The 24,746-nt window shown below is 35.3% G+C and overlaps 1 protein-coding gene across 1 annotated transcript in view; it reads right to left on the bottom strand.

Moving 5' to 3' along the window:
* The window catches only part of cacna1ea (calcium channel, voltage-dependent, R type, alpha 1E subunit a), a 201,891-nt gene that overhangs the window by 91,220 nt on the left and 85,925 nt on the right, over positions 1 to 24,746 (bottom strand). Inside the window, exons 5-6 of the mRNA XM_017357424.4 lie at positions 12,869 to 12,974; positions 12,315 to 12,454 (exon numbers count right to left, since the gene is read on the bottom strand). Of these exons, the coding sequence (XP_017212913.4) occupies positions 12,315 to 12,454; positions 12,869 to 12,974 (246 nt within the window). The remainder of the gene's footprint in view (positions 1 to 12,314; positions 12,455 to 12,868; positions 12,975 to 24,746) is intronic.

Raw genomic sequence — 24,746 nt, 5'->3', positions numbered from 1 at the left:
GATCACTCTATAGGTTGTGATTTGGTCTAATTTAAAACGATTAACCAAATAAATCCTTGTTTTCAGTTAATGGTTCATTGTTTACAGTGTGAAGTCACTTAGTCAATATGCTGGCCAGATACTTCTGCTCTCGGAAACAACCTCGCCAGTTCTTAGATAGGGGATATAAATGTAAACTAATTTCCTATAAGAAATATTAGCCAGCCCCATGCTTGCTCATACATAAAGAAAGTTTGATTTAACCACTAGATTATATCATACTGAGTCAGTGATTGTCAGAAATCAACAGGTCTCTAATGCTGTGGCTATGCGCCATCCATTAAGCCTGAGTGTATGAGCAATCCTGGTCATAGGCTGTGGAAACAGCCTAAACAATCTACTAGTTACTAAGATTTCAGGAGAGTTAAACAAGAATTTTACACTTGGGTCAGGCAAAGATTTTCCATTCCAATTCACGTAATCAAACAAAATAAGCCAACACAGAAATGTACAACATCAATTACCAAAAGATACATTTATGAGTTAGAAATTAATACCTGACCTTGTAAAAGTACGTTGCAGCATGTAAGTCTTGGTGCAGAGCTCAGAGACTCACGCACTGCAATGGGGTATCTTGCCTAGAAGATCCCCCAGACACTTCTGCACCTTGCCTTTAAATACTCAAATCACAACAAACCATCATAAATTCACGACAATAAAAGCTTTATAAAGACCCTGTTCAGAATATGAGTTGATGTAAAGACCATCAAAAAAAAATAATAATAATAACAATTACCATCAAAGCTCATCATATATACAAGTGAAATGTTACAGTAAAATTGAGACCACTTTAACAATCACACAGAGATAATTAAAATGATACCAAACATGAATATAGATCCACAAGATACGCCATATTAAAAACTTGGATGGGTGACAGTTGAACAACTGGTTTCCTGGCTGATCTTCTTGTTTTAGTGCCTGTCAATTCTCATGGTCTCGCCTTGTAGAATTCTATAACAGTTCTCAGGTTCTGACATTATGGAGAGACTCAGCCATCAGCTAAGCCACAGAACATCATCATCACCATAGTTATAGTCAACAAAGTAAAATTTATATTTGCTAAAACCTAAACGGTACCTAACAAGAACATGACCAACATGTTTTCATGACAGTCACAGTATTTTGCACATACTGTTTGCATTTTTACCTGGCAAGCACAATAGTACAGTAAGTACACTCATACTATATTATTAAGCGCCTCCGCAGCCAGTGGGCAAAAACCAGTTGCAGTTTCCAGCTTGCTGATTTTTTTTCCATTGAAGAAGAACTAAACACTGTCACCACATCCAGTGTAAAACTATCTTAAGACTGATTTTGAGAAGGAAGAGGATAGAAGAGGAAGAAGCACTCATCCTCGGCAGGAGAGCACAGTCAACGCACCCAAAGAGAGAAGAGAATGCTACACCTTTAAGTTTAATTATGAAGTCATATTTCTTTCTCCCTACCCCCTTTTACACCCTTTTAATGTGTTACTCCATAAATCATTTAAGTCTTTATTTTCCTTATTCTTATCAGCACTTTATTTACATTAAGTTACTGTGTGTATAACTTTGTATTTTATTACTATTGGGAGGTACAGTGGCTCAGTGGTTAGCTGTCGACTCACAGCAAGAAGGTCGCTGCTTCGAGTCCCAGCTGGGCCAGTTGGCATTTCTGTGTGGAGTTTGCATGTTCTCCCCATGTTTGCGTGGGTTTCCTCTGGGTGCTTTGGTTTCCACCACAGTCGAAACACATGCGTTATAGGTAAATTGAATGAAATTAATTGGGTGCGTGTGTGAATGAGTGCGTGTGTGAATGAGTGTATGGGTATTTCCCAATATTGGGTTGCAGCTCAAAGGGCATCCGCTGTATTAAAAAATATGTGCTGGAATAGTTGGCAGTTCATTTCACTGTGGCGACCACTAAAATAGAGACTAAGCCAAATAAAAATGAATGAATGAGTGTATTATTGTACTTGGTTGTTGTTGACAATACAAGCAATTGACACCCAATTGTCAGTAATTCAAAAGTAAAAATAAATAAATAATACACCAAATTTTAAGCTAAATCGGTTACCACTACATAAAAACTTTTAGAGAAAAACACAGCCTGACACATTCAATATCAAAGGCTGAATCTAGAAGCATGCTTTAGGTTGTAAAGCATAAGTGACTATTTTGACAGTTATATTGTCTCCACACACACCATGCAAAGAAATCATGTTTACTGTCATGCATGCACTTTTCACAAAATTGGCAGTCCAACCCAATGTTTTGAAGGATGTTTATCAGGGTCTCTGAGAGAGCTCTATGTGTTTGGCAGAGCTGCAGAGACACAGATAGAGTGCGCGAGGGGAGTAGACCATGCCACATGCCCACAGCTTAAAGAGGGGGCGGGTGACTAGTAGACACCAGTGCTTATTAACGCCATTAAGGATGAGGTCCTCTCGATCCCCAAGGTTCTGGGTGCTGTATGTTGACTTGCAACCAGACCCAAGATTGCAAAGACACCATTTGCATTCAAATGACTGGAGTCCCGAGCCAGCCGATAATAGGCTTTAAGGAAGGACTGGCAACCCATTTATCCACCTACTCACAGTGACTGTACAATCAGACTTTAGCAGCATGCCACCATACTGCGCTAATCTGTACTTCCTGTACACAATGCTACTAAGACACAGTCAAGAGCGGAGGAATGATAAATAGCACAAAAAACACACCCGCGTACACTGATAACTGGCACTGGAAATGACAAAAGAGCATATAAATTTTGTCAAAAAATAATGCAGTGCAATGTTGAGTGTTTGGATGAACCACGCAGTATGCCATTAAAGACAAAACTGAACCAACATGCATGTTATTTGAAAAGAAAATTACAGTTTGCTTTTCTTAATGGTTAATCAGTGCTTTCTACTTATCTTTTTAAGAAATAGAGAGTTCCCTGTGGGTGTACATTTCTCTTTAGTAAAAAAAAAACAAAAAAACAGCATTGCACATTTGTAGTAACTTTGTGTCACTGAGGACGTTTACATGGACACCAATAATCAGATTTTAATATGATTAAGACTATAGGATGTCCAGATACGATCACGTGATCAAAAAATCAGGCCAGATCGTGCAGTTTCAGACACTTGGAATCGGACGTTTCCTCCCGATCAGGACTTGAATACATATGTGTATATCAATATTCAATAATTGAATACATCTGTGAAATATGGGAGCAACAGCATCATGTTGTGGGGCTGTTTTGCTGCAAGAGGGACTGGTTCTCAGATGGCATCATGAAGAAAGAACATTAAGTAGAAATACTGAAGCAACATCTCAAGATATCAGCCAGGAAATTATAACTTGGCCACAAATAGGTCTTCCAAACAGACCATGACCCTGAGCTTGTTGCTAGCTAAAATGTGCTTTGAGGACAACAGAGTGAATTTTTTGTGGTGGCCATCACAAAGCCCTGATTTCAGTTCTATAGAAAATTTGTGGGCAGTTGATAAAGCTTGTGCGAGCAAGACCAATTCTGTCTATCTTCAAACTGTTGTGAGAAGCTTGTGGAAGGATACCCAAAACATTTGACCAAAGCGCGAGTATGTCTGCGGTCTGAAGGTATTATAAAGTGGATGCAACAACATTGTTATTGCAAACTATGAGACATGTGAACTTGGGATTGCAAGAGGTGGAAAGAAAAATACTACATTAAACACAACAAACCTGATAAGACACTTCAAAAACAAACACCCGACACAATACAGCGAGTTCACCCTGGCAACCCAACCGAAGACGAATTAAATAAAAATTAGTGAACATCCTGGATCTGTTTCTTTGCTGTTCTTTATTCTTTTTTGTATTATAGAAGTATTGGATCAGGTTTCAGTATTGGTAGATACTTAAAATCAAATGACTCGGACTCCTGTTTTGGACATCCCTAATTAAGACAATACTCTGATTAAGAGTCTGCCGTGTAAACAGTGATTTTTGATTACCCTAATCCAACTAAAGTCATAATCCAACTAAACAGGAATGGAATTAAAACATGTGGATTATGCCGATTTCAGTCACGTTATTGAAGTGCAGTACAGACATGTAAACACTATAATCAAACTATTACCGTCATGAAGGATTTTAGCTGCATTTGGTGTCAGGATAGTCTATACACAAACAGCTGTTTGACACTATTATCAGCATCTACCAAATTAAGTCACTTTTCCACTGCACATGACATTCGGACACAACTGTCAGAATATGCCCTCTTGTGGCAGGCGCACAGAATTTTTAGTTTTGTCGTACACCATAGAAAAGAAGCTGATCACAGACCTGCTTGGACTACACTGAAATACATCACAATTAGTCAGCCGGTTGCATACATCCTAGTCACAGAAGTTTAAATATTAATTCTATTGGAAATGAATTACTTCCAGTCTGTTGCTTGTTGTTTGTCATGTGCAGTGGAAAGGCAGCTTTAGTGAAGGACCATAAACATCTGCATTGCGAATTTGCGGTTTCAAATTCCATTAAAACAACACTTCTCCAGCATTTTATACTTGCGTCAAATATCTCCTTTGTCACGGGGGGCATGCATGAAATGTTCCTGAATGAAAGTGAAAGTGCCAAACTGCAGTTAATGTCAACAAATTAAAAATGAAACACCTGAATTACATGAAACTCTGGGAAATGTGGATAGGGTGCTGACTCAATGATGTTAAACTAATGATGTGCTACAACATGTAAAACAGGATCATGAAAGGAACATTTAAAAAAACAGCTCATGTAAACACCTTAATCATATTATTGTCTTATTAAGATCGAGGCAAATAGTTTGATTAATGAAGTAAACATAGTCACTGTTGCATATATGCCACAAAAACAGTTCTATTGTTTACATAATGTAATATAATAACTCCAGTTACTCTAAATAAAATAAATATGTATGATGTCACATACTTAATGAGCTTTCAGTCCACTTCCTGCCCTCTCTTTCTCTCTATCACTCATATCATTCTGTTCTTTTTTCTTGTTCTCTGTGCATGTGACTTCATTAAAATCTAATGAGTGACGATGACTCATCTGATACCACCAGATCTTATAATCTTCACTCAACTCCTAATGAGGGTGCAAGGCTTTGATGAAATACTGCCTTGCCATTTCATCTGGACGTTGAACACAGACAAGATAAGTGCAAGTGAAAGGAACAGAGAAAGCTTGTGCAGAACAGACTGCCTTGCATCCTAACTACTGTAATATACTACTGGCAATACACACTTGTTCCAACAGAAAAATGTATTGAACTGTAGGATCACAGTACAGCAAGTCAAGTGTTGTAACATGAAAAGGAAAGTTCAATCAATTTCACCTCTGACTTCATCATTTAGAGTGGGCATGTAGGGAGGTTATGCAAAAACAGGTACACCATTACAACTTGATTATCATATTGTATGCATTTAGATACTTTTGAAAGCAATAAAACAACAAAAAAATAATAAATATCACATGTGTTTATATTGTCTTGGCTGTCTGCATTACCTCCTCTCAATTCACGCAGAATTTATAGTTTAGAATATAAACATTTGATTATGACAATATACAGCTGAAGTCAGAACTATTAGCCCCCTTCAATTGTTTTTCTTCTTATTAAAATAATTTACAAATGATGTTTAACAAAGCAAGGAAATTTTCACAGTATGTCTGATAATATTTTTTCTTCTGGGAAAAGTATTGTTTGTGTTATTTTGGCTAGAATAAAAGCAGTTTTTAATTTTTTAAACACCATTTTAGGGACAGAATTATTAGCCCATTTAAGCTATATTTTTTCTCGATTGTCTACATAACAAACCATCGTTATACAATAACTTGCCTAATTATCCTAACCTGCCTAGTTAACCTAATTAACCCAGTTAAGCATTTAAAAGTCGCTATAAGCTGTATAGAAGTGTCTTGATAAATATCTAGTCAAATATTATTTACTGTCATCATGACAAAGATAAAATAATCAGTTATTAGAAATGAGTAATTAAAACTATTATGTTTAGTAATGTGTTGAAATTTTTTTCTCTAATTGGGGAAAAAATAAACAAGTGGTCTAATAATTCAGGGGGGCTAATAATTCTGACTTCAATTGTAAATGAACTTGTTCTGTTAATCGCACCCATACAAATTAATGGTCTGAGTTTGTTCAATAAAATAAAACTAAATAAAAATAGTATTGCCTTTAACATTTGTACAAAATCTCTGGGCTCAGTATTTTTTTTTAGCAATTATGTATTAAAAATATCAGTTAAAGTAGACGTTTAGAGAGCTACAAAACATTTCTATTCCAAATTAATAACATTCGTATCATGCAAAAGATGCTTAATGGTTAATTTTTCACACACAGTTAATGAAAGGACAAATAGATTTTACTTCAGTGGAGACTTAAGAAAGAAAATACAAACTACACAACATTACAGAAACGCAGTCAAATGCCTAGCCTAACATAACATAACATAACATAACATTCCATAACATAACATAACATAACATAACATAACATAACATAACATAACATAACATAACATAACATAACATAACATAACATAACATAACATAACATAAAACAATATACATAACAACAACTAATATTTTTACAGTACTGTAATGGTTGGGTTTAGACTTAGGGTGGGGGTAAGCATTACTAAAATACAATTTATTGGGTTATTTAATAAATAAATAATACTCAATAATACAAAGACTGTTTAACATTAATGTGACGAGTTTAAGGTTGGGGTAGAAGTTAATAAAATACAATAAATGGGAAATTTAATGAATATTATAAAGGATTCTCGTTAACTTTTAGCCGCAATCATATCTAATCTAGCAACAACCCTGTTTTATGACCAAAACAAGACATATTTTCACAAAGTGTTCACTCGGATGTCAGACCAATGTAAAACAAAACACATTACAAGAACAGAGCATTTATAACCTAACATCTATAGCTGAATCCCCCTTGGTTCAATCCCATTATCTCTACATGCTAGTGATTAACTTTCACTAAAACACTTGAAACCCTAATTCTACAAAGTGGGGTTTAGTAGCACAATGTATTCAACTGTTTCTTTGCTAAAGCTCTTTCAGAGTGATAAATAAAAATGCCCAAGTGTTTTGCAGTAGAGATGCGTTTTAGAAATGTTTCAAAGCTTCGACACATTTGTTTTGACTGTTTCAGTGTTTCATGAAGCCTCACTTTGCACACCACTAACAGAAGCGCAGTCAAAAGTCCTACATAACATAATAGTAGTGAGGACTAGCAAATACAGGTTAAATAAAGAGAATCGTCTTCCAGTCAATGGTCGGAACAAGAACAAACAAGTACATGCAGAGAAATCCAGAGCGTGGTCATAAACACGTGAACAGTCAGGTCAGGCAGCAAACAACATAAAGAAAGGAAGGGTTAAACATGGCAAGGGAGACTACGTCGTAATGCTTACAATACAGATAAACAAGACTCAGCAATGATGCGTGTCTGTGTGTACTGTGTTTATAGTCTATCTTATTAGTCCTGAGGATCTGGATCAGGTGTGTAAGTGAAGTACATAACAGCATTTGTAGTTCATTAAAGTGGCAGATTTGTAGTTCTTAAGAGATCCATACTGGCTGGATCGCTGGTGACCGTATCAAAAATATACTTTCTGTTTGCATTTTATCCCCGTGTTGGAGTGGGTTTCCTCCAGGTCCTCCGGTTTCCCCCACAAGTCCAAAAAGCATGTGGTATAAGTAAATTGGGTAAGCTAAATTGTTCATAGTGTATGTGTGTGAATGAGATTGTATGGATGTTTCCCAGTGATGGGTTGCAGCTGCAAGGGCATCTGCTGCGTAAAACATATGCTGGATAAGTTGGCGGTTCATTACGCTGTGGCGACTCCAGATTAAAAAAAGGGTCTAAGCTGAAAAGAAAACTAACGAATGTATAATATAATATAATATAATATAATATAATATAATATAATATAATATAATATAATATAATATAATATAATATAATATAATATAATATAATATAATATAATATAATATAATAATCAAAAAACAAAAAAAATAAAAATAAATATCAGGTATAAATTACATTTTAAAACAGAAATCTTACAATATTTCACACATCACAATTTTACAATATTTTTAATCAATTTAATCCAGCCTGGTAAGCATAACACACCTCTTTTAAGAAAAAAATACTACAAACTATACACTAAGGAAAGAAGATTTAATCCAGAGTTCAAAGCACCCTATGATAGTTTGAGAAATGCCTTGATGTAAGTCATAACAAAGGTTCTTTAGACTCATCAAATTAATTAACATGTCTGCCCTTTTGAACCTTATGATTAAGAGACAAGCTTTTAAAACGGTTGCAGCTTGCTTCTGATTATTACTTTCCTTTACAAAGAGAACTGCATAAGCAGTTTTGTCACAACATATGGATGTTAGTGCGTGTTGATATTGCTGTGTGTGTGTGTGTGTGTGTGTGTGTGTGTGTGTGTGTGTGTGTGTGTGTGTGTGTGTGTGTATACATCTTACAGGCCCATGAGGAATTGGGTTGAGAGGTTAAAGTCTTTCTTACATTTTTTTTTAAACCAGACAAAGATCCAGGCTCATCAATAATGAAAGTGAGTTGGAATCATGTAAAATTCTCTAAGAAGCCCATATCCCATTGTACTTTAACACTATGACAGTGATTAATATTTTATATGTATCGTTACGTTGCACTGTGCATGTGTGTGTCTGCCTTTTTCTGTCCCTCTCACCCTTCTTTCTATTTTAGATAGCTTTCCTCTTTAAAAAAAAAAAAAACAGGGAGAACCGTTCTAAGCAAAATGCCCTGTGCCCTTCATCCAGGCTTCTAAATTGTGGTTTACTCTGCAAATGAAAGCTGCAGCAGCCTTTCCCTTGAGGAGGGCACTTCTTGACACTGTTGTTTTGACAGCGCTAATGCAATATCTGTTCTTTGCGGTGAAGTATTTTCAAGGTGCTGTTCATTTCTCCACTCTGCCAAGACTGAAAGTTAACACTCTCCCAAGATGATTCAATCAGGCGAAGTTCAATGAGGTAAAATGAGGTGAAAGTCCAGTCAATTTGAGCAAATCCACAACCTTCTGTTTACCAATTCACAGTGTAGAGGCAAGGACACGCTACAGTAGAAAATACGAGAAAACTATCTAAAGGTTCAGCTGACTAACTCAAGAAAAATAGTATAATGTTTAGAATAGTATAATATTATAGGTGTATAATGAAAATAACACAACGAAATTCCAGACTTGCTTAATATCAATATGAAAAGGTTTAAATGAAAATTCAAATGTTTTGGGTTAGTATCAATATGTTAGTCTTAAAGTTACTATAAATAAATGTCTTCCCAAATAAATATGAATAAAAATGTGAATTACTGTAGAAGATATGAGTATTCATAAGAAACTTGCAGCTTCTTACTTCCACCAATGAGAATCAACTGTTTTTTGACATCACCGTGTACTTCAGCTTCTCAAATCAAATGTTCATTTCTATCTGAAGTCCTGACAGCCTCCTGTCCCCTACTAGGAATGTGCAATATGATGATATATATCGTATGGACAAAAAAAAAGTCTAGTGTTTCATATTATACTCTATTGTTTATTTTGTGGTGTAGGAAAGATCTTACATGCCACCACATGGATGTAGGCAAAAACATGAATAATAGCATGACGAGAATTTTTCAAGCTCTAAAGTATAATGTTTACATTTTGCATTTTATTTAGCATTTTTTGTGTTGGTCCTGTAATTATTAGTTTTTTAATGAGTTTTAGATTTTATTAATTGTTTTCAATTACTATTTTCTTAATCAGACTTTTCCCCAAAAGTGGTAAATAAAGTGAGAAAAATAATCAAATATGAATAAGTACATTTTACCATGTGGTCAACTCACATATATTCAACTTTTTTTAATGAATTTACAGAAAAGGTACCAAATTGTGACAGATATTGTTATCAGGACATAAAATGACTTAAATCATGATATAAGATTTCTGTCATAGACACAGCTAAAATCTGTAAAAATGAATTGTACATGCATGCATACACAGCCAGCAAATGATTAACTAGGCCATTCAAAGTTATGCCTGTTCCACACAATTACAGTTTTTTATGCTGTAATGGTCACATAGTGATCTATATACACTGAATAAAAAGTTAAACTGCTGTGTCTCGTTCAATGTACATTTTTATATTGGGTTAACTGGAAAATATGGTTTATGATTATAAACAGTTTTTTTTTTCAGTTTGATTTAAAGCAAAAAGTGAACTCTCTTAGTAAACTTAAAAACTAGATAACTAAATAACATTATGGCCTCTATTTTAATGATCTAGGTGCAAAGTCTAAAGCACATGGCACAAAAGCAGTAAGGGCATGTCCGAATCCACTTTTGCTATTTTAAGGACGGAAAAAATGCTCTGCGCAGCAGCGCATGATCTAACAAGGTTGTGCTTATTCTCTTTATGAGTTCTGGGTGTGTTTTGAGAATAAACCAACCAGAGTCTCATGTCCCTTTCCTTCTGAGAGTTGCGTTGAGCCATGGCACATTTGCTTTTAACATGGTGGACTTTGTAAGTGGAAAAACTGAACGCTCTACTAGCAAGAAAACAGTTAAACAGATCATCTGCAGCGCGAAGATAAAGAACGAGCCTCCTCCATTCGATTTCTATCTTGGATAAGAAAACAGTGTTGTACACACTCCACTGAAGATATCCATTAATCTACATATTTTATTTCATTTGTTACGCACAAAGATTTGTTTCAAAACTATTTCTAAAATCCGATCTAACTTGCAGCAATATAGTTATATCCAAACACACATGCTTTGCTCCATATGGTCCAAAACCTGACAGGTGGACAAATCTAAGATTGTTTTATAAATATGCATATAATAATTAATATTAATAATAACATTATACAAAAGCAAGTTGTCATGTATGAAGAAGGCATGGAGGTACTGGTTTTTATATTTATGTAAAAAATAATCCTTTTTGTAGTATTTCATTCTTTTTCATTTGTAAAGATATTTCCGTATTGCTTTACATCCTGTTTGTATTAAGCAATGTGTAACTAAAACCCTGGACTTTAGACCTGCTTTCAGCTGGTCTATTGCGCAGTCTATTTCATTTCCTCAAAATAGCAAAGTGCCAACAATGTGCCTTAACACCTCTTTTTTAGACCAGAACACCCATGAGTTCACAAAGTGGTGCAAATGGATTTGCTAGTTTAAAAACGTGGCGCAAAACAGGAAAATTAGGGTTGCGCTGGTCTGAAAATAGCAACACATTGTGGCAAACCCGTCTTAAGCCTTATTGCGCGTGGTGTATGATAGGGCCTTATATGTATTTATTATAGTTTAGTATAGTTAAGTCAAACCAAATTATTTAAATTAATTAATGGTCTATAAAGCCAACATTTTACCTCTGACAATTTTTTTTTTCACTGGGCAGAAAAAACATTTGATTAATATTAAAACATAGTTTTAATTTTCAACCAAGTCAAAACATAATCTGAGGGTAATTTATAAATCTAACCAAAACAAATTACAGTATTTTTTTAGATTGGTCCAAAGCAAGATACTTCGATCTAAGGTTAACAAAAGAAAGTTATACTATATTTCGTTTCTCCATATTAACTAATATTTTACTTTTTGTTAATGTAAGGTTTTTTTCTTGACCACAAAACATATTTTAGAATAAATTTTATAGTTTGAACTGAAGTTAAATTATACTTTGAGAAAAACTAAAAACAATATCTGTAACAAATTACAGTAATTTTTTTAAGCTGGCACAAAGTGTCATTTCCTTTCAGTGTAGAGTGTAAACAATTCAGACAGTAAATACGCTGCAGTGTGCACACACATGGTCTGCTCTCATCCACAGATATAGCAGCACACAGTGGATAACATGCATGATTTGACACAGATCACAAAACATATCGGACCCTCTTAAAATATACACTTTTTTAAAGCACAAAAAAATGGTTAGACAGCCTATTGCATTGCTATTATAAACTGTGGCTGTCATGATGAGTCAGATACGATCAATGACTCTGAATGGCACAGATATAAACAAATGAACAAAACACTATTGGCTAGTTTTCAAAAAGCAGAGGAGCTAATTGCGATGTCCTGTTCTGTCCTGTCTTCATGTTTTAGTTAAAATCCACACATCAAATAAAAGTAGGCATTTAAGGCACTTAAGGAGACCTTTAAATCAGCAAACTCAGCGTCATTATGAAGTAAAACAGATGTCACTCACCCACTCGATACGACAATAAAGTCCATGACGTTCCAACCATTCCTCAGGTACGAGCCCTTGTGGAATACAAATCCCAAAGCAATGATTTTTATTCCAGCTTCAAAGCAAAACATTCCTATGAAGTAGGGCTCTGTTTTTTCCTGAGAAAAGAAAAGGGACCGGGTGTGAAACAACCTTATCAATACAGTATGTGTTCAAAAAATATGTTCTATTCATCTAATCTCAGTAAATAAAATTTTAGTATCAATTTACATTTTTTGAGGCAAGAGTGTAACTGCATGCCTCTATTTAAACAAGCACTCCTCAGAAATATGTCACAGAAGTAAAACAGTGGGGAAATACTCTTTGAATGGGAATAATTAGCTTGTGGTGAGTGATTCAACGGGGGAAACTACAGTCTGAATAAAGTTGTCAAGAACAAAGAAAACGAGAGCACAAGAGAGAAGGGCTGTGCTACATTTAAAAATCTTTAGCCATCTCACGATCAAGTCAAAACAGAGAATCAATGCAATGGCTTTTGGGTGTAGTTTATAAATAAGTGTGTAGGTCCTTACAAGTCTCTTAGCCATGGGTGTCTTGTCTTCTCCAGGCAGGTGCTGCTCCAAGGCTAGGACGATGCAGTTAGCAATAATGGTGGCCAGGATCATGTATTCAAACGGAGTTGGGGAAGAAGGTTAAGGAACAATTCAAATTTAAGATCTTGCTATTACTTATGGTTGCTGGTGTACATATTAATAACATCATTGGGGCTATGCTCTCAGTACACATCTGAACAGAACACACGTTCAGATTTTAAGATCTTACACTTACAATCATTCATCATGAGAACCATTAAAACAATTCAATTATAATTATTCACAGGCTTTCATTGTCTATGGTATTTATATGTAGTCTATGATCACAGAGTGTAAGCATATTTAAACTTTACAATACAGTTTTCCATACAAAATGTAACATTTAAATCTTACTTAATTTTTAGTATTTATTATTATTAAATATCATTATTGTTTTTTTTTACCACATTTCATATTTTATTTACCTCTTTTGCACAAATTTTACCTAGAATACCTCTCTTGCACAATATCCATTACAACATGATTCAGTCTCATGTAAAAGTACTTGGCTGCCGTATGTTTATAGTTAAGTATCTTATAGTATATGTGAGTTATGCATAGGTTTTTTTTAAATAGCTCTTATGTCCAGTGTTGTGTTTGTATTTAGGATTGATTTATGTAGCACTGTGGTCCTGCGAGACACATTTCGTTCCTCTGTATGTCCACGCATGTAGCTGAATGACAATAAACAACTTGACTTGACTTGATGTTTGAGAAATAACAATAATAATACTAGTATTAAACTTTATCTTAGCATACAATATTGAGCATACAATATCAGTAAGCCTATTTTTTACACATTAGGCCAACCCTTTCTTTGTATTCAATCATTCATTTTCTTTTCAACCAAGTCCCTTTATTGATCTGGGATTGCCACAGCGGAATGAACCACCAACTCATGCAGCAAAAAAAGCTGCATTGTGAGAGAACAATACATATACATATATATACATATACATATATATATATATATATATATATATATATATATATATATATATATATATATATATATATATATATATATATATATATTTTACCTACCCAATTCACCTATATCACATGTCTTTAGGACTGAAGGGGGAAACCAGAGCACCCGAAGGATACCCACGCGAATACAGGGAGAACATGCAAACTTCACACAGAAATGCAAATTGACCCAGCTGAGGCTCAACCCAGTGACCTTCTGACCAAATAAAAGAGAACTGCTACTTACTACAAGTTAAGTACATGATGTTCTCTAGACCCTTGGGGGTTCCTAGTTTATGTTCAGCCACTGATTTGCATGTGCACAGAAAAATGCTGCATTTTGCAATGTGGGCACCAGCCAATTTCTGCCAGTGTGTGTGAGGATGAATACACATTAAATAAAAGAGCTCATATCTGCTTAAAGCAGAGAAGAGCAAGAGTTCAGTACAAATAGAACAGGCAGCTGGAGGACAGACCTCTGGGGAGCTCTCTCACTTCTGTGCCTTCCTTTACCTCCGTTTGTGTTAATTAAATTAAGCTCAGACTTTGCTTTCTAAAAGCATGGAGCTCATGTCAGCATGTTGCCACTGGCATAAACATTAAATTCAACATATGTTCAAGTACTGGTTTTCTCATACGTATAAACAATATTTATTTAGGGTATTTAAGGTTAAAAAAGAGCCTTTTAAATGTGTTTTGATTTATTTTTATTATTTATTCATTCATTCATAATAGTAATTGATAACAATATTCATAAAGACTATTATTTTTACAATTAACATGTTATTTTCTTTTAATTTCTTGTTTTGACTTCCCTAATATGATCACATTTTTAGATCTTCTGCTCTAGATACTTTTTCATTTAAATAATGGCAGGTTGGCTTCAGTATAAGCCATACCTGTCATCCCTCCTGTTTTTCCAGAGATTCTCTTATTTTTTACAGTTCTATACTGCTATCATCCCGTAATGGTATTTTCCCGTATTTCTCCCGTATTTTCAATCTTTCTATGAAGGGTGACAATAAACATTAAAGAGCCGATCCTCCCTATACGCAACCCATACCACCGAACCACCAGGGATGCCATGTGAAATTGTTCTGTGCTTTCATTTTATTTAGGCATAAAAACACTTTGATATATTCCCTTCCGTTCCATTACAGGCACAGTTGCCCCTCCAATGCAATCTTCAAAACAGTCAGTTCATGTAATAATAATAATAATAATAATAATAATAATAATAATAATAATAATTCCTTACATTTATATAGCGCTTTTCTGGACACTCAAAGTGCTACATTGAGGGAAATCTCCTTATCCACCACCATAGTGTAGCATATTGTGCCAAGCCACACACCAGCTGACTTGTGTAGAAGAGACATGTGATGAGTGATGAAGCCAATTATGGTATGAGGATGGTTAGGAGGCCATAATGGACAGAGGCCAGAGGGCAAATTTGGCCAGGATGCCGGGGTTCAACCCCTACTCTTTTTAAAGGATGTCCTGGGATTTTAAACGACCACACAAAGTCAGACCTTGGTTTAATGTCTCATCTGAAAGATGGTGCTCAATGAGCAATATAGACTTCCCTTCACTATACTGGGGCGTTAGAACCCACAAAGACCACAGGTGAAGCGTCCACTGCTGGTCTCACTAACACCACTTCTGGCAGCAACCTAGCTTTCCCATGTAGTGGTGTGTGACTGTCAGACGTGTTCCATAGTGATAAATAGACGTTGTTTTCCAAAAGGATTCTGCACATGCGATTTGAAGCAGAGCAAAAGTGAACACTAAACCGACATATACACATAATAATAATAATAATAATAATAATAATAATAATAATAATAATCATCATCATCATCATTATTATTTTTTTTATTATTGTTTTTTAACACAATACAATAATTTTTGTATTAAATGAGCATAAAAAGGTAGGAAAGCAATTGAATACTTTTATTATGGATCTGTGCATTTTTAAAGTGACACCTCTGATCAAAACAAAAATCTAAATGAGAGATTCATTCGCTGCTCTTTAATCAAAGTGTTTAAATTATACAGTAAAAAAGAGGTTAATGAGATTTGATAACTTGATTCAATTTCTTTATAATAGCTATTAAATTGAATAGGATAAACTGTTTGCTAATTTATTTGCAGCTTTTATGTAATAATAATAATAATAATAATAATAATATTAATAAACATATTGCTGACCATTTCAACTGTTTATTTCCAATTAACCCTTATTTTCCCACAAAAAAATTTTTTGACAGGTATGGTACAGTATAAGCTGTTTTTAGACAAACATTTGAATGAATATTTTAAGTTCAGAAATCAACATGATCTTTTTTAAATGCACCATTTTTGCATTTTTGTCAGATATCTAAGGAACTTTGATTTCTCAGTTCATGATCCCTTTTCTTTGGAGTCACTTAACACATAAAGAAGTTATTTTAGCTTTTATGAAAAGTGAAAGAGTCATAGAGAGAAAAAGAGACTACAGCCATTGCAATCTGAGAAAGAGCAATAGAGAAAGAGAGAGAGAACTAAAAGAGAGAGAGACAGAGAGGTATCCGTGGCAACAGGCTCTCCTCTGTCTGCCATAAGTCAGTACTCAGGAGTTAATATGGTCTCTGAGCCACCAGTGTTCTCTACATGCTGCCGAATGCATCCGTACAATCAATACTGACTACACAAACATCCTTTCACTGTATTCACCATGATACACGAAACTTATATATTGCTCCTCATCAGCTCTTAATATGCTCAGAAACCTTGGTGCAACTGAAAGGTCCAGAATCATCTAACTTCAGTGGCTTTATCAGAAAATCCTTTGTCTCCTCCATTCTCTCTCACTCCAAATCTAATGTTTTACTGGAAGAGATTTTAAAATAGCTGTGCAAGATGTGGCAATGGAATTTGATCCAGTTCATTGTATCTCCTATGTAAGTGTTTTTCACTGAGCAAAATGAATGAATTGCATTTCAATTCAATAAGATTGCAGCTTGAGAGAAAGTGATTAGGAGAGATACAGAGAGAGAGAGAGGAGAATGAATGGAAAGACAGAACGAGAGACATTACAATATTCATAACATCACAAACACCTCTGAACATGCTTGGCTTCTATTTCTGCATTTTAATACTGGAAAGAAATTTGTTTGATCAATAATGCAATCATATTGTGAAATTCATTCACTGATTCATTTTCCTTTGGCTTAGTCCCTCCCTTTATTCATCAGTGGTCACAACAAAGGAATAAGCCGCCAACTTCTCCAGCATATGTTTTACACAGCGGATGCCCTTCCAGCTGCAACACAGTACTGGAAAACACCCACACACTCTCACATTCACAACGTCAAATTTTATTTATTCAATTCACCTATAGCGCATGTCTTTGGACTGTGGGGGAAACCAGAGTACCCAAAGAATACCCACACCAACATAGAGAGAACATGCAAAACACTCCAAAAAAAATAAAAAATAAAATAAAAATTAATAAATTATATATATATATATATATATATATATATATATATATATATATATATATATATATATATATATATATATTTTTTTTTTTTTTTTGCTTGTTCAAACTGCTTATTTAAAGTAAGCTGAATAAACACAATTCTTGAAATTTCATTGGGACAACTTAATTTTTTTATACACATAAATTTGTTAAAAGTGTTAAGTTAACTTAATCGATTTGTGTTGGGACAACATGAATGAATTGTGTGGAACCCTGCATTTTTTACAGTAAACACCACACAGAAATGCCAACTGATCCAGCTGAGGTTTGAACCAGCAACCTTGCTGTGAGCCGACAGTGCTAACCAGTGAGCCACCGTGCCGTCATATTGAAATATTATTATAATTTAAAATAACCATTTTTAATTTTAATATTGAGTTCATTAAACATTTCATATTGTAAAATTAAATGTATTCCTGCAGTATTCAGAAACTATTACTCCAGTTCAAGTGTGTCTTCAGAAAACATTCTAATATGCTGATTTGCTGATTTTAGTCTTATTATTCATCTTGAAAACAGTTTTGATGAAGTGTTTTTTTTTTCTTTTGTGGAAAAAGTAATACTTTTTCAGGATTGTTTAATGTATATCAAGTTCAAAATAATTGCAATTAGTTGAAACAGAAATATTTCAGTAACATTACAAATGCATTTTCTATCACGTATAAAAATTATGGACTTTTGCTGAATAAAACAAAAAATAACTGACTAATATGTAATGTACATATGTAATATGTAAATTTGACACCCAGTGGTAAACTAGGTGTTGCACTCCTGGATCAAACCAAATGCAAGCGCAGGTTGCCAGATTGAGGACAGGAGCGAGTGATTTAAACTGTGTTCTAAATAAAAGCAACGGTTCCTAATAGAAGGAATATTTTCCATATTAAAAGAAGCTGTTGTCCTAACCAACACCTCAAATTGATATATTAGAAACAGCCTCCATTTCTCATAGGTGAACAACAGAAAACTATAATAATGATCCCCTCAGTGCTTGATTCAGTGTTGTGCTTGATTCAGTGTTAAATGCTAATAATGTGAGATTGAATGCCATTTTACATCACATTTATATACTACTGAAAGCAGCAGCAGATAGTTCACCTCAGATCTTGAAAATAAAATAAAAAGTTTGAAATTGAACTTCAGAACTAATCGCATATCGGTGATTAAGCATGTACATTTGTTAATGTTAAAGAAGGTTAATATGTATTACATAGATTATAAACCTTACCATTTTGTGAGTGAGTGCATATTCTGTACTTCTGAAGGGCTGTATTTAAATTCCTGTTATGTTTCGTCTGAGGCAATCAATCAATTTGCTTTTGTGTTTCTCTTTATTGTTAGGACACGGGTTACAATGTAACCTTCTCACCTAATGTTTACGTTCATAATATTTATATCGTTTGCTAATTAATAACCACATGTGGAAGTGAATCTGCATCTCATTTTGGAGTCTGCTACTGTCCACCAGAGATCACATTTCAGTCACGGACGAATGCTTTGAGACCCTTTCTAACTAAATTAATGAAATATGGTGTTTCCGCCAAGGCAACCCGTGATGCTGAAATATAATTGCCTAAAGTGGCATTGGACAGGTTAAAATTACCCAAACAAAGACAGAGTTCTGGCACGAAAAACACTTTTTACAGATAAACAAGAATGTTCACTTATTGTTTCTTTAATATCTGCAAACACATTAAAGTATTTTTATGATTTAGAAGAGTCAAAATCACATTTAAACAATTGTTTATATTCAACACCAAGAAAATGCTCTGATTGGCTGTTATAGTTCCAAGTCAAACCAAATAAAACATCACTAATAATTTATCCAGGGTCATCCTAAACCTTGAGTAAATAGAATCCTGGTTTTCTAATTACACATTTTTAAAAGTTTGAGCCCCAGCTGACCAGCAGGCATATTTTTGTGGAGTTTGCATGCTGTCCTCATGTTCAGGTTGGTTTCCTCTGGGTGCTCCAGTTCCAAAAACACCCAATATAGGTGAATTGAATAAAAGCTAAATTGGCCATAGTAATTGTGTTTGTGAATGAGTGTATGGGTGTTTACAATGCTGGACTACAACTGGAAGGGCAATAGCCGCATAAAACATATGCCAAAGTAGTTGACGGTTCTTTCCAATATGATGACCCTTGATAAACAGGGTCTAAACCAAAGTGAGTGAGTGACTTTATAACTATATATCACCATTTGACATCTGTCCAGTCAAATGCTGGATATTGCTGTTCCTGATCAACACTTGTTTTCGTTAACCAACACCCTGCATGGCCTAAATAACATATTCCCTTAAATGATTAATATGAATTTAATGAATACAAACTATGTCTTTTTTTAATTATTAGATACAGGAACGACAACAGGATCAGGAAAATGAGTTAAGAAACCACCAGGCTTCATTCCTCAGGTGGTTTTCCGAACCTGATTAAGGCATGAAGAATCCTTAGTAGCCCCCACATTAACCTCAGTTTCTCCCTCTCCTGTTCACTGAAGGGAGGCATAGGGCCGATTGACAGGATCAATTATTGAGTAAGCATGGGCACTATGGGGTACTTCCTCCCTCAGCCACACAGTGGGGATCAGAGAGGCGAACAGCTGCGGCTTCCCCACCGGCCGAGCAGCACAGCAGCCCAATCGCTTCATTAAACCCCTGTCTTTCCCGCAGACACCATCAACCCGTCACAACCATCCAGTCCACCTGACCAAAAGTGGCCCACTTCAGAACCTGTGATGCCAAATAATGACATCACCAGATCATCTCCTATCCATGTGTGTCACTAACAGAGGCAACAACACGTGCTTCCAACATTCACTGCCTACACACACCCTAACAAACATGCTCTTCCCTAATGACTCCATCTGTATGTTTTCTAATCCAGAGAATGACAGCATTTCTCTCCAGACGCATCTCTGTCCATCCACCCAGCACTCCACCAGCCTGAGCTCAAATCACACGTCGAGCGGCACTTCAAACAAAGCCTTCCTAAATTACCGCTCTCACACACAGGTTGTCGATGCTGCACCACACAGGGCTCGTGAACATGCTGTTTTGCAAACCGGTGTGACCTTTGCTTATGCCACAGGCTTCTCTGTGTGCATGTTTGTGTATGCATATGAGGAGTGGTGTGTCACAAACAAACCGACACACAAAAAAAAAATATTTTATTTATCTAATTAGACTTCATAATTGCAAAAAAAAAAAAAAAAAAAAACACTTACTGTAGATCTCATTGGTCTCAAATCTCATCCTCATATGTATACATCTAACATCAACCATCTTTAGCTTTCAAGACAAATCACTTATTAATGGAAACTTGGCAGTAAGGAAAGTGAGTAAGCTTAAAAACCAATGTATCCATTGCTGAAATTAATTAATTAATTAATTACAAATACATTTTACATGTACTAATGATATCAAACAAAACTATTTTAACAAGCTTAAGCTTCAATAATCCTTTTCAAAAGCCACTGATTTCTGATGTTTCTAAAATGCCCTATTGTTACATTAGAAACTCTAAAAAAGGAAATTTCACTAGGAAGAAAATGAGCAAAACTGGGCAGTGTCCGATTTCACCACATGCTCACAGGAAGACAGGAATATTAATCGACATTCAGAACCTATAATCGATCAAATTTTTCCAGGATATTTTTTTCAATTACTTTCCCTACCGCATGTGGAGCCACGTGACCCCGCTCTGTTAAAGGCTGAGGCGGATTTATATTTCTGCCACATCTGATCTCTGGTCAAGTACGACGATTGACCTATTATTGAGCCTTTCTTTGCACTATACATTGACGATGATTAGAAGCTAAGTAAAACAAATCCTAAACTAAAATGTTATTCATGTACTGAATAAGTAATACTAATCCAGCAGGTGGCATCTTAAAGTCGAGATCGGATAAGCTGCCAGCCAAAAGTGCAATATGCACATCAATATAGCAGCATTTTTTTTGACACTGTATAACATTCATTCATTCATTTTCTTGTCGGCTTAGTCCCTTTTTTTAATCCGGGGTCGCCACAGCGGAATGAACCGCCAACTTTTCCAGCAAGTTTTTACGCAGCGGATGCCCTTCCAGCCGCATCCTATCTCTGGGAAACATTCACACACACTCATACACTACGGACAATTTAGCCTACCCAATTCATCTGTACCACATGTCTTTGGACTTAGGGGACCCGGAGGAAACCCACGCGAAGGCAGGGAGAACATGTAAACTCCACACAGAAACGCCAACTGAGCCAAGGTTCGAACCAGCGACCCAGCGACCTTCTTGCTGTGAGGCGAAAGCACTACCTACTGCGCCACTGCCTCACCCACACTGTATAACAATAATTTTTATTTTAGAGTACTGTGACGGTTGGGTTTAGGGTTGGGGTGGGGGTAGGCGTTAAAAAATACAATTTATTGGCTAATTTAATGGATAGCATAAATAATACTCGCCACAACTTCTGTTTTTACATTACTGTGATGGTTGGGTTTAGGGTTGGGGTGGGGGTAGATGTTAATAAAATACAAAAAATGGGAAATTTATTAAATAACATAAATAATTCTCGTCAACTTCCGGCCACAACCAAATTCAATCTAGCAACAAACCTAAAACAGCAGGAATAATGGTGTTTCCTTGGTTACCGCGGTAAGCAAAGCAGCATAATGTCAACTCCAGCAGGATTATATCCATTTCATAAACTACACATCCCAATATTCACAGATTAAATTCAGACAAACTTTACAAAATGTAATAGCTTGCATTAGCATTTTAAGACTTTTTAATAACTTTAAGTGGCTTTAAATTTCTCTACATTGATTTATCAACTTTAAAATACCCTATATTTACATTAAAATATTGGTTTACAGTGGAGGCAAGACATGCACAGTTTAAAATATTATTTACAGGATATACAAGAGTTATTTCATTTAGAAGAGTTATTGTTTGTTTTCTATTTTCTACTACTTATTTGACAATAATTTATTTTGCTTCCAGTTATTTATTTATATAATAAGTTTTAGGCAAGGTGTATTTTAATTTCAGTTGTTCAACGTTGATGTTCAATCATAGATAGTAGATAGTGTGTGTTTCCTGTAATTATTTTAAAATCAAGTTATGCACCTTTCATTCAGAAATCTCTTGTAACTTGTGAGCATATTTACTGTACAAAACCTCTGTGAACTATGTAGTCTGTGAACTATGAGGGCAAAAAAAGAAATTCAACAAAATAATCGCTTATTAATCGTAATCGAGTTAAAATGCTCAATTCATTGAGATTTTGATTTTAGGCCAAAATCTCCCAGCCCTATGTTCCACCCATACAAATGAATACCGAGTAGAAGACATGCATCTAAATTGGAGCAAGATCTGTTTGGCTTATGGAGATTAAACTTTCTTTATGTCAATTTAAAAGCTAAATTTTTCAGAAGAGAAGACACTAAATCTATCTCTAAAGCTTCCTTGATCTAACCTTGAGGAATCCATAATAATACAAACACCAGCATGCGGATGACATCTTCACTGATGTCATCGGCATCTAGAAAAACACTCAATAAAGCTTGACAAGATAATAAGAGAGCTGGTTTGCCCTTGGGAAGGTCACAATGTGTTTGTTTTACAATGAAATGAACCTTGAAAAGACTTATTCAACAGCTGTTTCCTACATTGTTTGGCTGAATTATAGATATGAGACATGGCAGGAGTTTCCACAACTGCCATGCAGTGCAATATGATGCAACAAGAAGCATTCATTCAGGAAGTATTTGAATTTCCTATATGGATTAGACGAGGGGTGCCCAAACTTTTGCTTATGAAGAGCCAAAAACCAAACTTTATTGAGGGTGGTGGGTCGAAGGTAAATATGCAGTACCATTAAAGCTGCAATGGTAATTTCCTAATGTATTAATGTTTAAAATATTTATTTTTTAAATGCTTTAATCGTATAAATAATTATGCTTTTTAAAAAACAGTTTTTAATGAACTTCTCAGGATAAAAACATAACCAAACACATAATGGTGTTCAATGCTGAATACACAAGTCAAGCTGCACCACCTTGTGCATTGTCCTCTATCTTCATGTGAAAGTATTTACATTTTTTAACATCTGATTCATGCACAACATCCAACTGAAACATTTCATTTCAGTTGGCTTTTTTTGTAGCTCAACAATTAAAAAGACAAACAAAAGGTTATGTTAAATTATATATATTAATCTCTGTTAAAGGCATTCGCCCCAACTTTTCCATAATTCTAAATCTCTTCTCAGATGCGATGGCGGGCCAACTTTGGCCCGCAGGCCCTACTTTCGCATCTCTGGGTTAGACAATGAGACCAGACTAAGACAAGACACTTGACTTACAAATAACCTTTGCGCTTATCAAACAAGCAAACAATACCACTGAAAAGACAGATTTTAATCAAGTTCCAAATGAACTAGTGTGGTTTGGCTGAAATATGAATGCAACACAGACCAAAAACATCTAAACAAACCAAAAGCAGACATGATGTCACAAGATGCAAGCATTAAAATACATAACGCTTAAGCATACTAGGGATGTCCCATCAGGTGTTAAAAACACATTTCCTTAGGGCAGAACTTTGTTGATGTATTTAAAACACAAACGTTTTTCAAGCCCTTTTAGCTCAGGACAAAGCATTGTTTTGGATGTTTTATAAGATCCATCAACAGAAAATCTGTTGTCTGTTTTTAAAAGTGACCAAACCAGGACTAATGTATTTGCTTTTATCCAGACCAAGCAAATCAAGCAAATTAAATTATAAATGTGAACACAGGGAGTCTTGGTAGCTTGCTTTTGATCCCTCAGTAGGCAGTTCTCTAAAGTTTAGAAAAAGAGCTCTCACAAGTGATTCCTCAGTCAAGAGTGAACAGCTCAGAGACATAAAATACTGCCAACTCGTTACCATTGGCTATTAATGACAGCAAATCTGAACCATAATGAACCCACCACATGCATTTAATTGCACAGTTGATTTTTCCTTGTAATACAGATGAGCATTACTCCCAAGAGGATGTACTTTTCTCCTTTCTCTTAAGAACAGACTGTAGTTGCATTTATTTTGGGGCAATGCCAAGTCATTAAAGGAACATTAGCAGGGCCTCCGTCTCTTCAGCTCCCTGAAGCTCTCAGCCTAAGAGCTGGAGATGTGTGACCATATGCTTAAAATCTGCCTAAAGTGATCGCAGACACTGACACTTGCATTATGTCGCAAGTGGGCCATTAGGTGCACGAGAGAGCTGAGACCAGATAGATGCTATAATTGAATTTAACATGCAGGCAAACACATGCATACTGAGTCACGCT

Source organism: Danio rerio, chromosome 8 (assembly GCF_049306965.1).
Source record: "Danio rerio strain Tuebingen ecotype United States chromosome 8, GRCz12tu, whole genome shotgun sequence".
NCBI lineage: Eukaryota > Metazoa > Chordata > Actinopteri > Cypriniformes > Danionidae > Danio > Danio rerio.
This window is presented reverse-complemented; position numbering and strand designations above follow the sequence as displayed.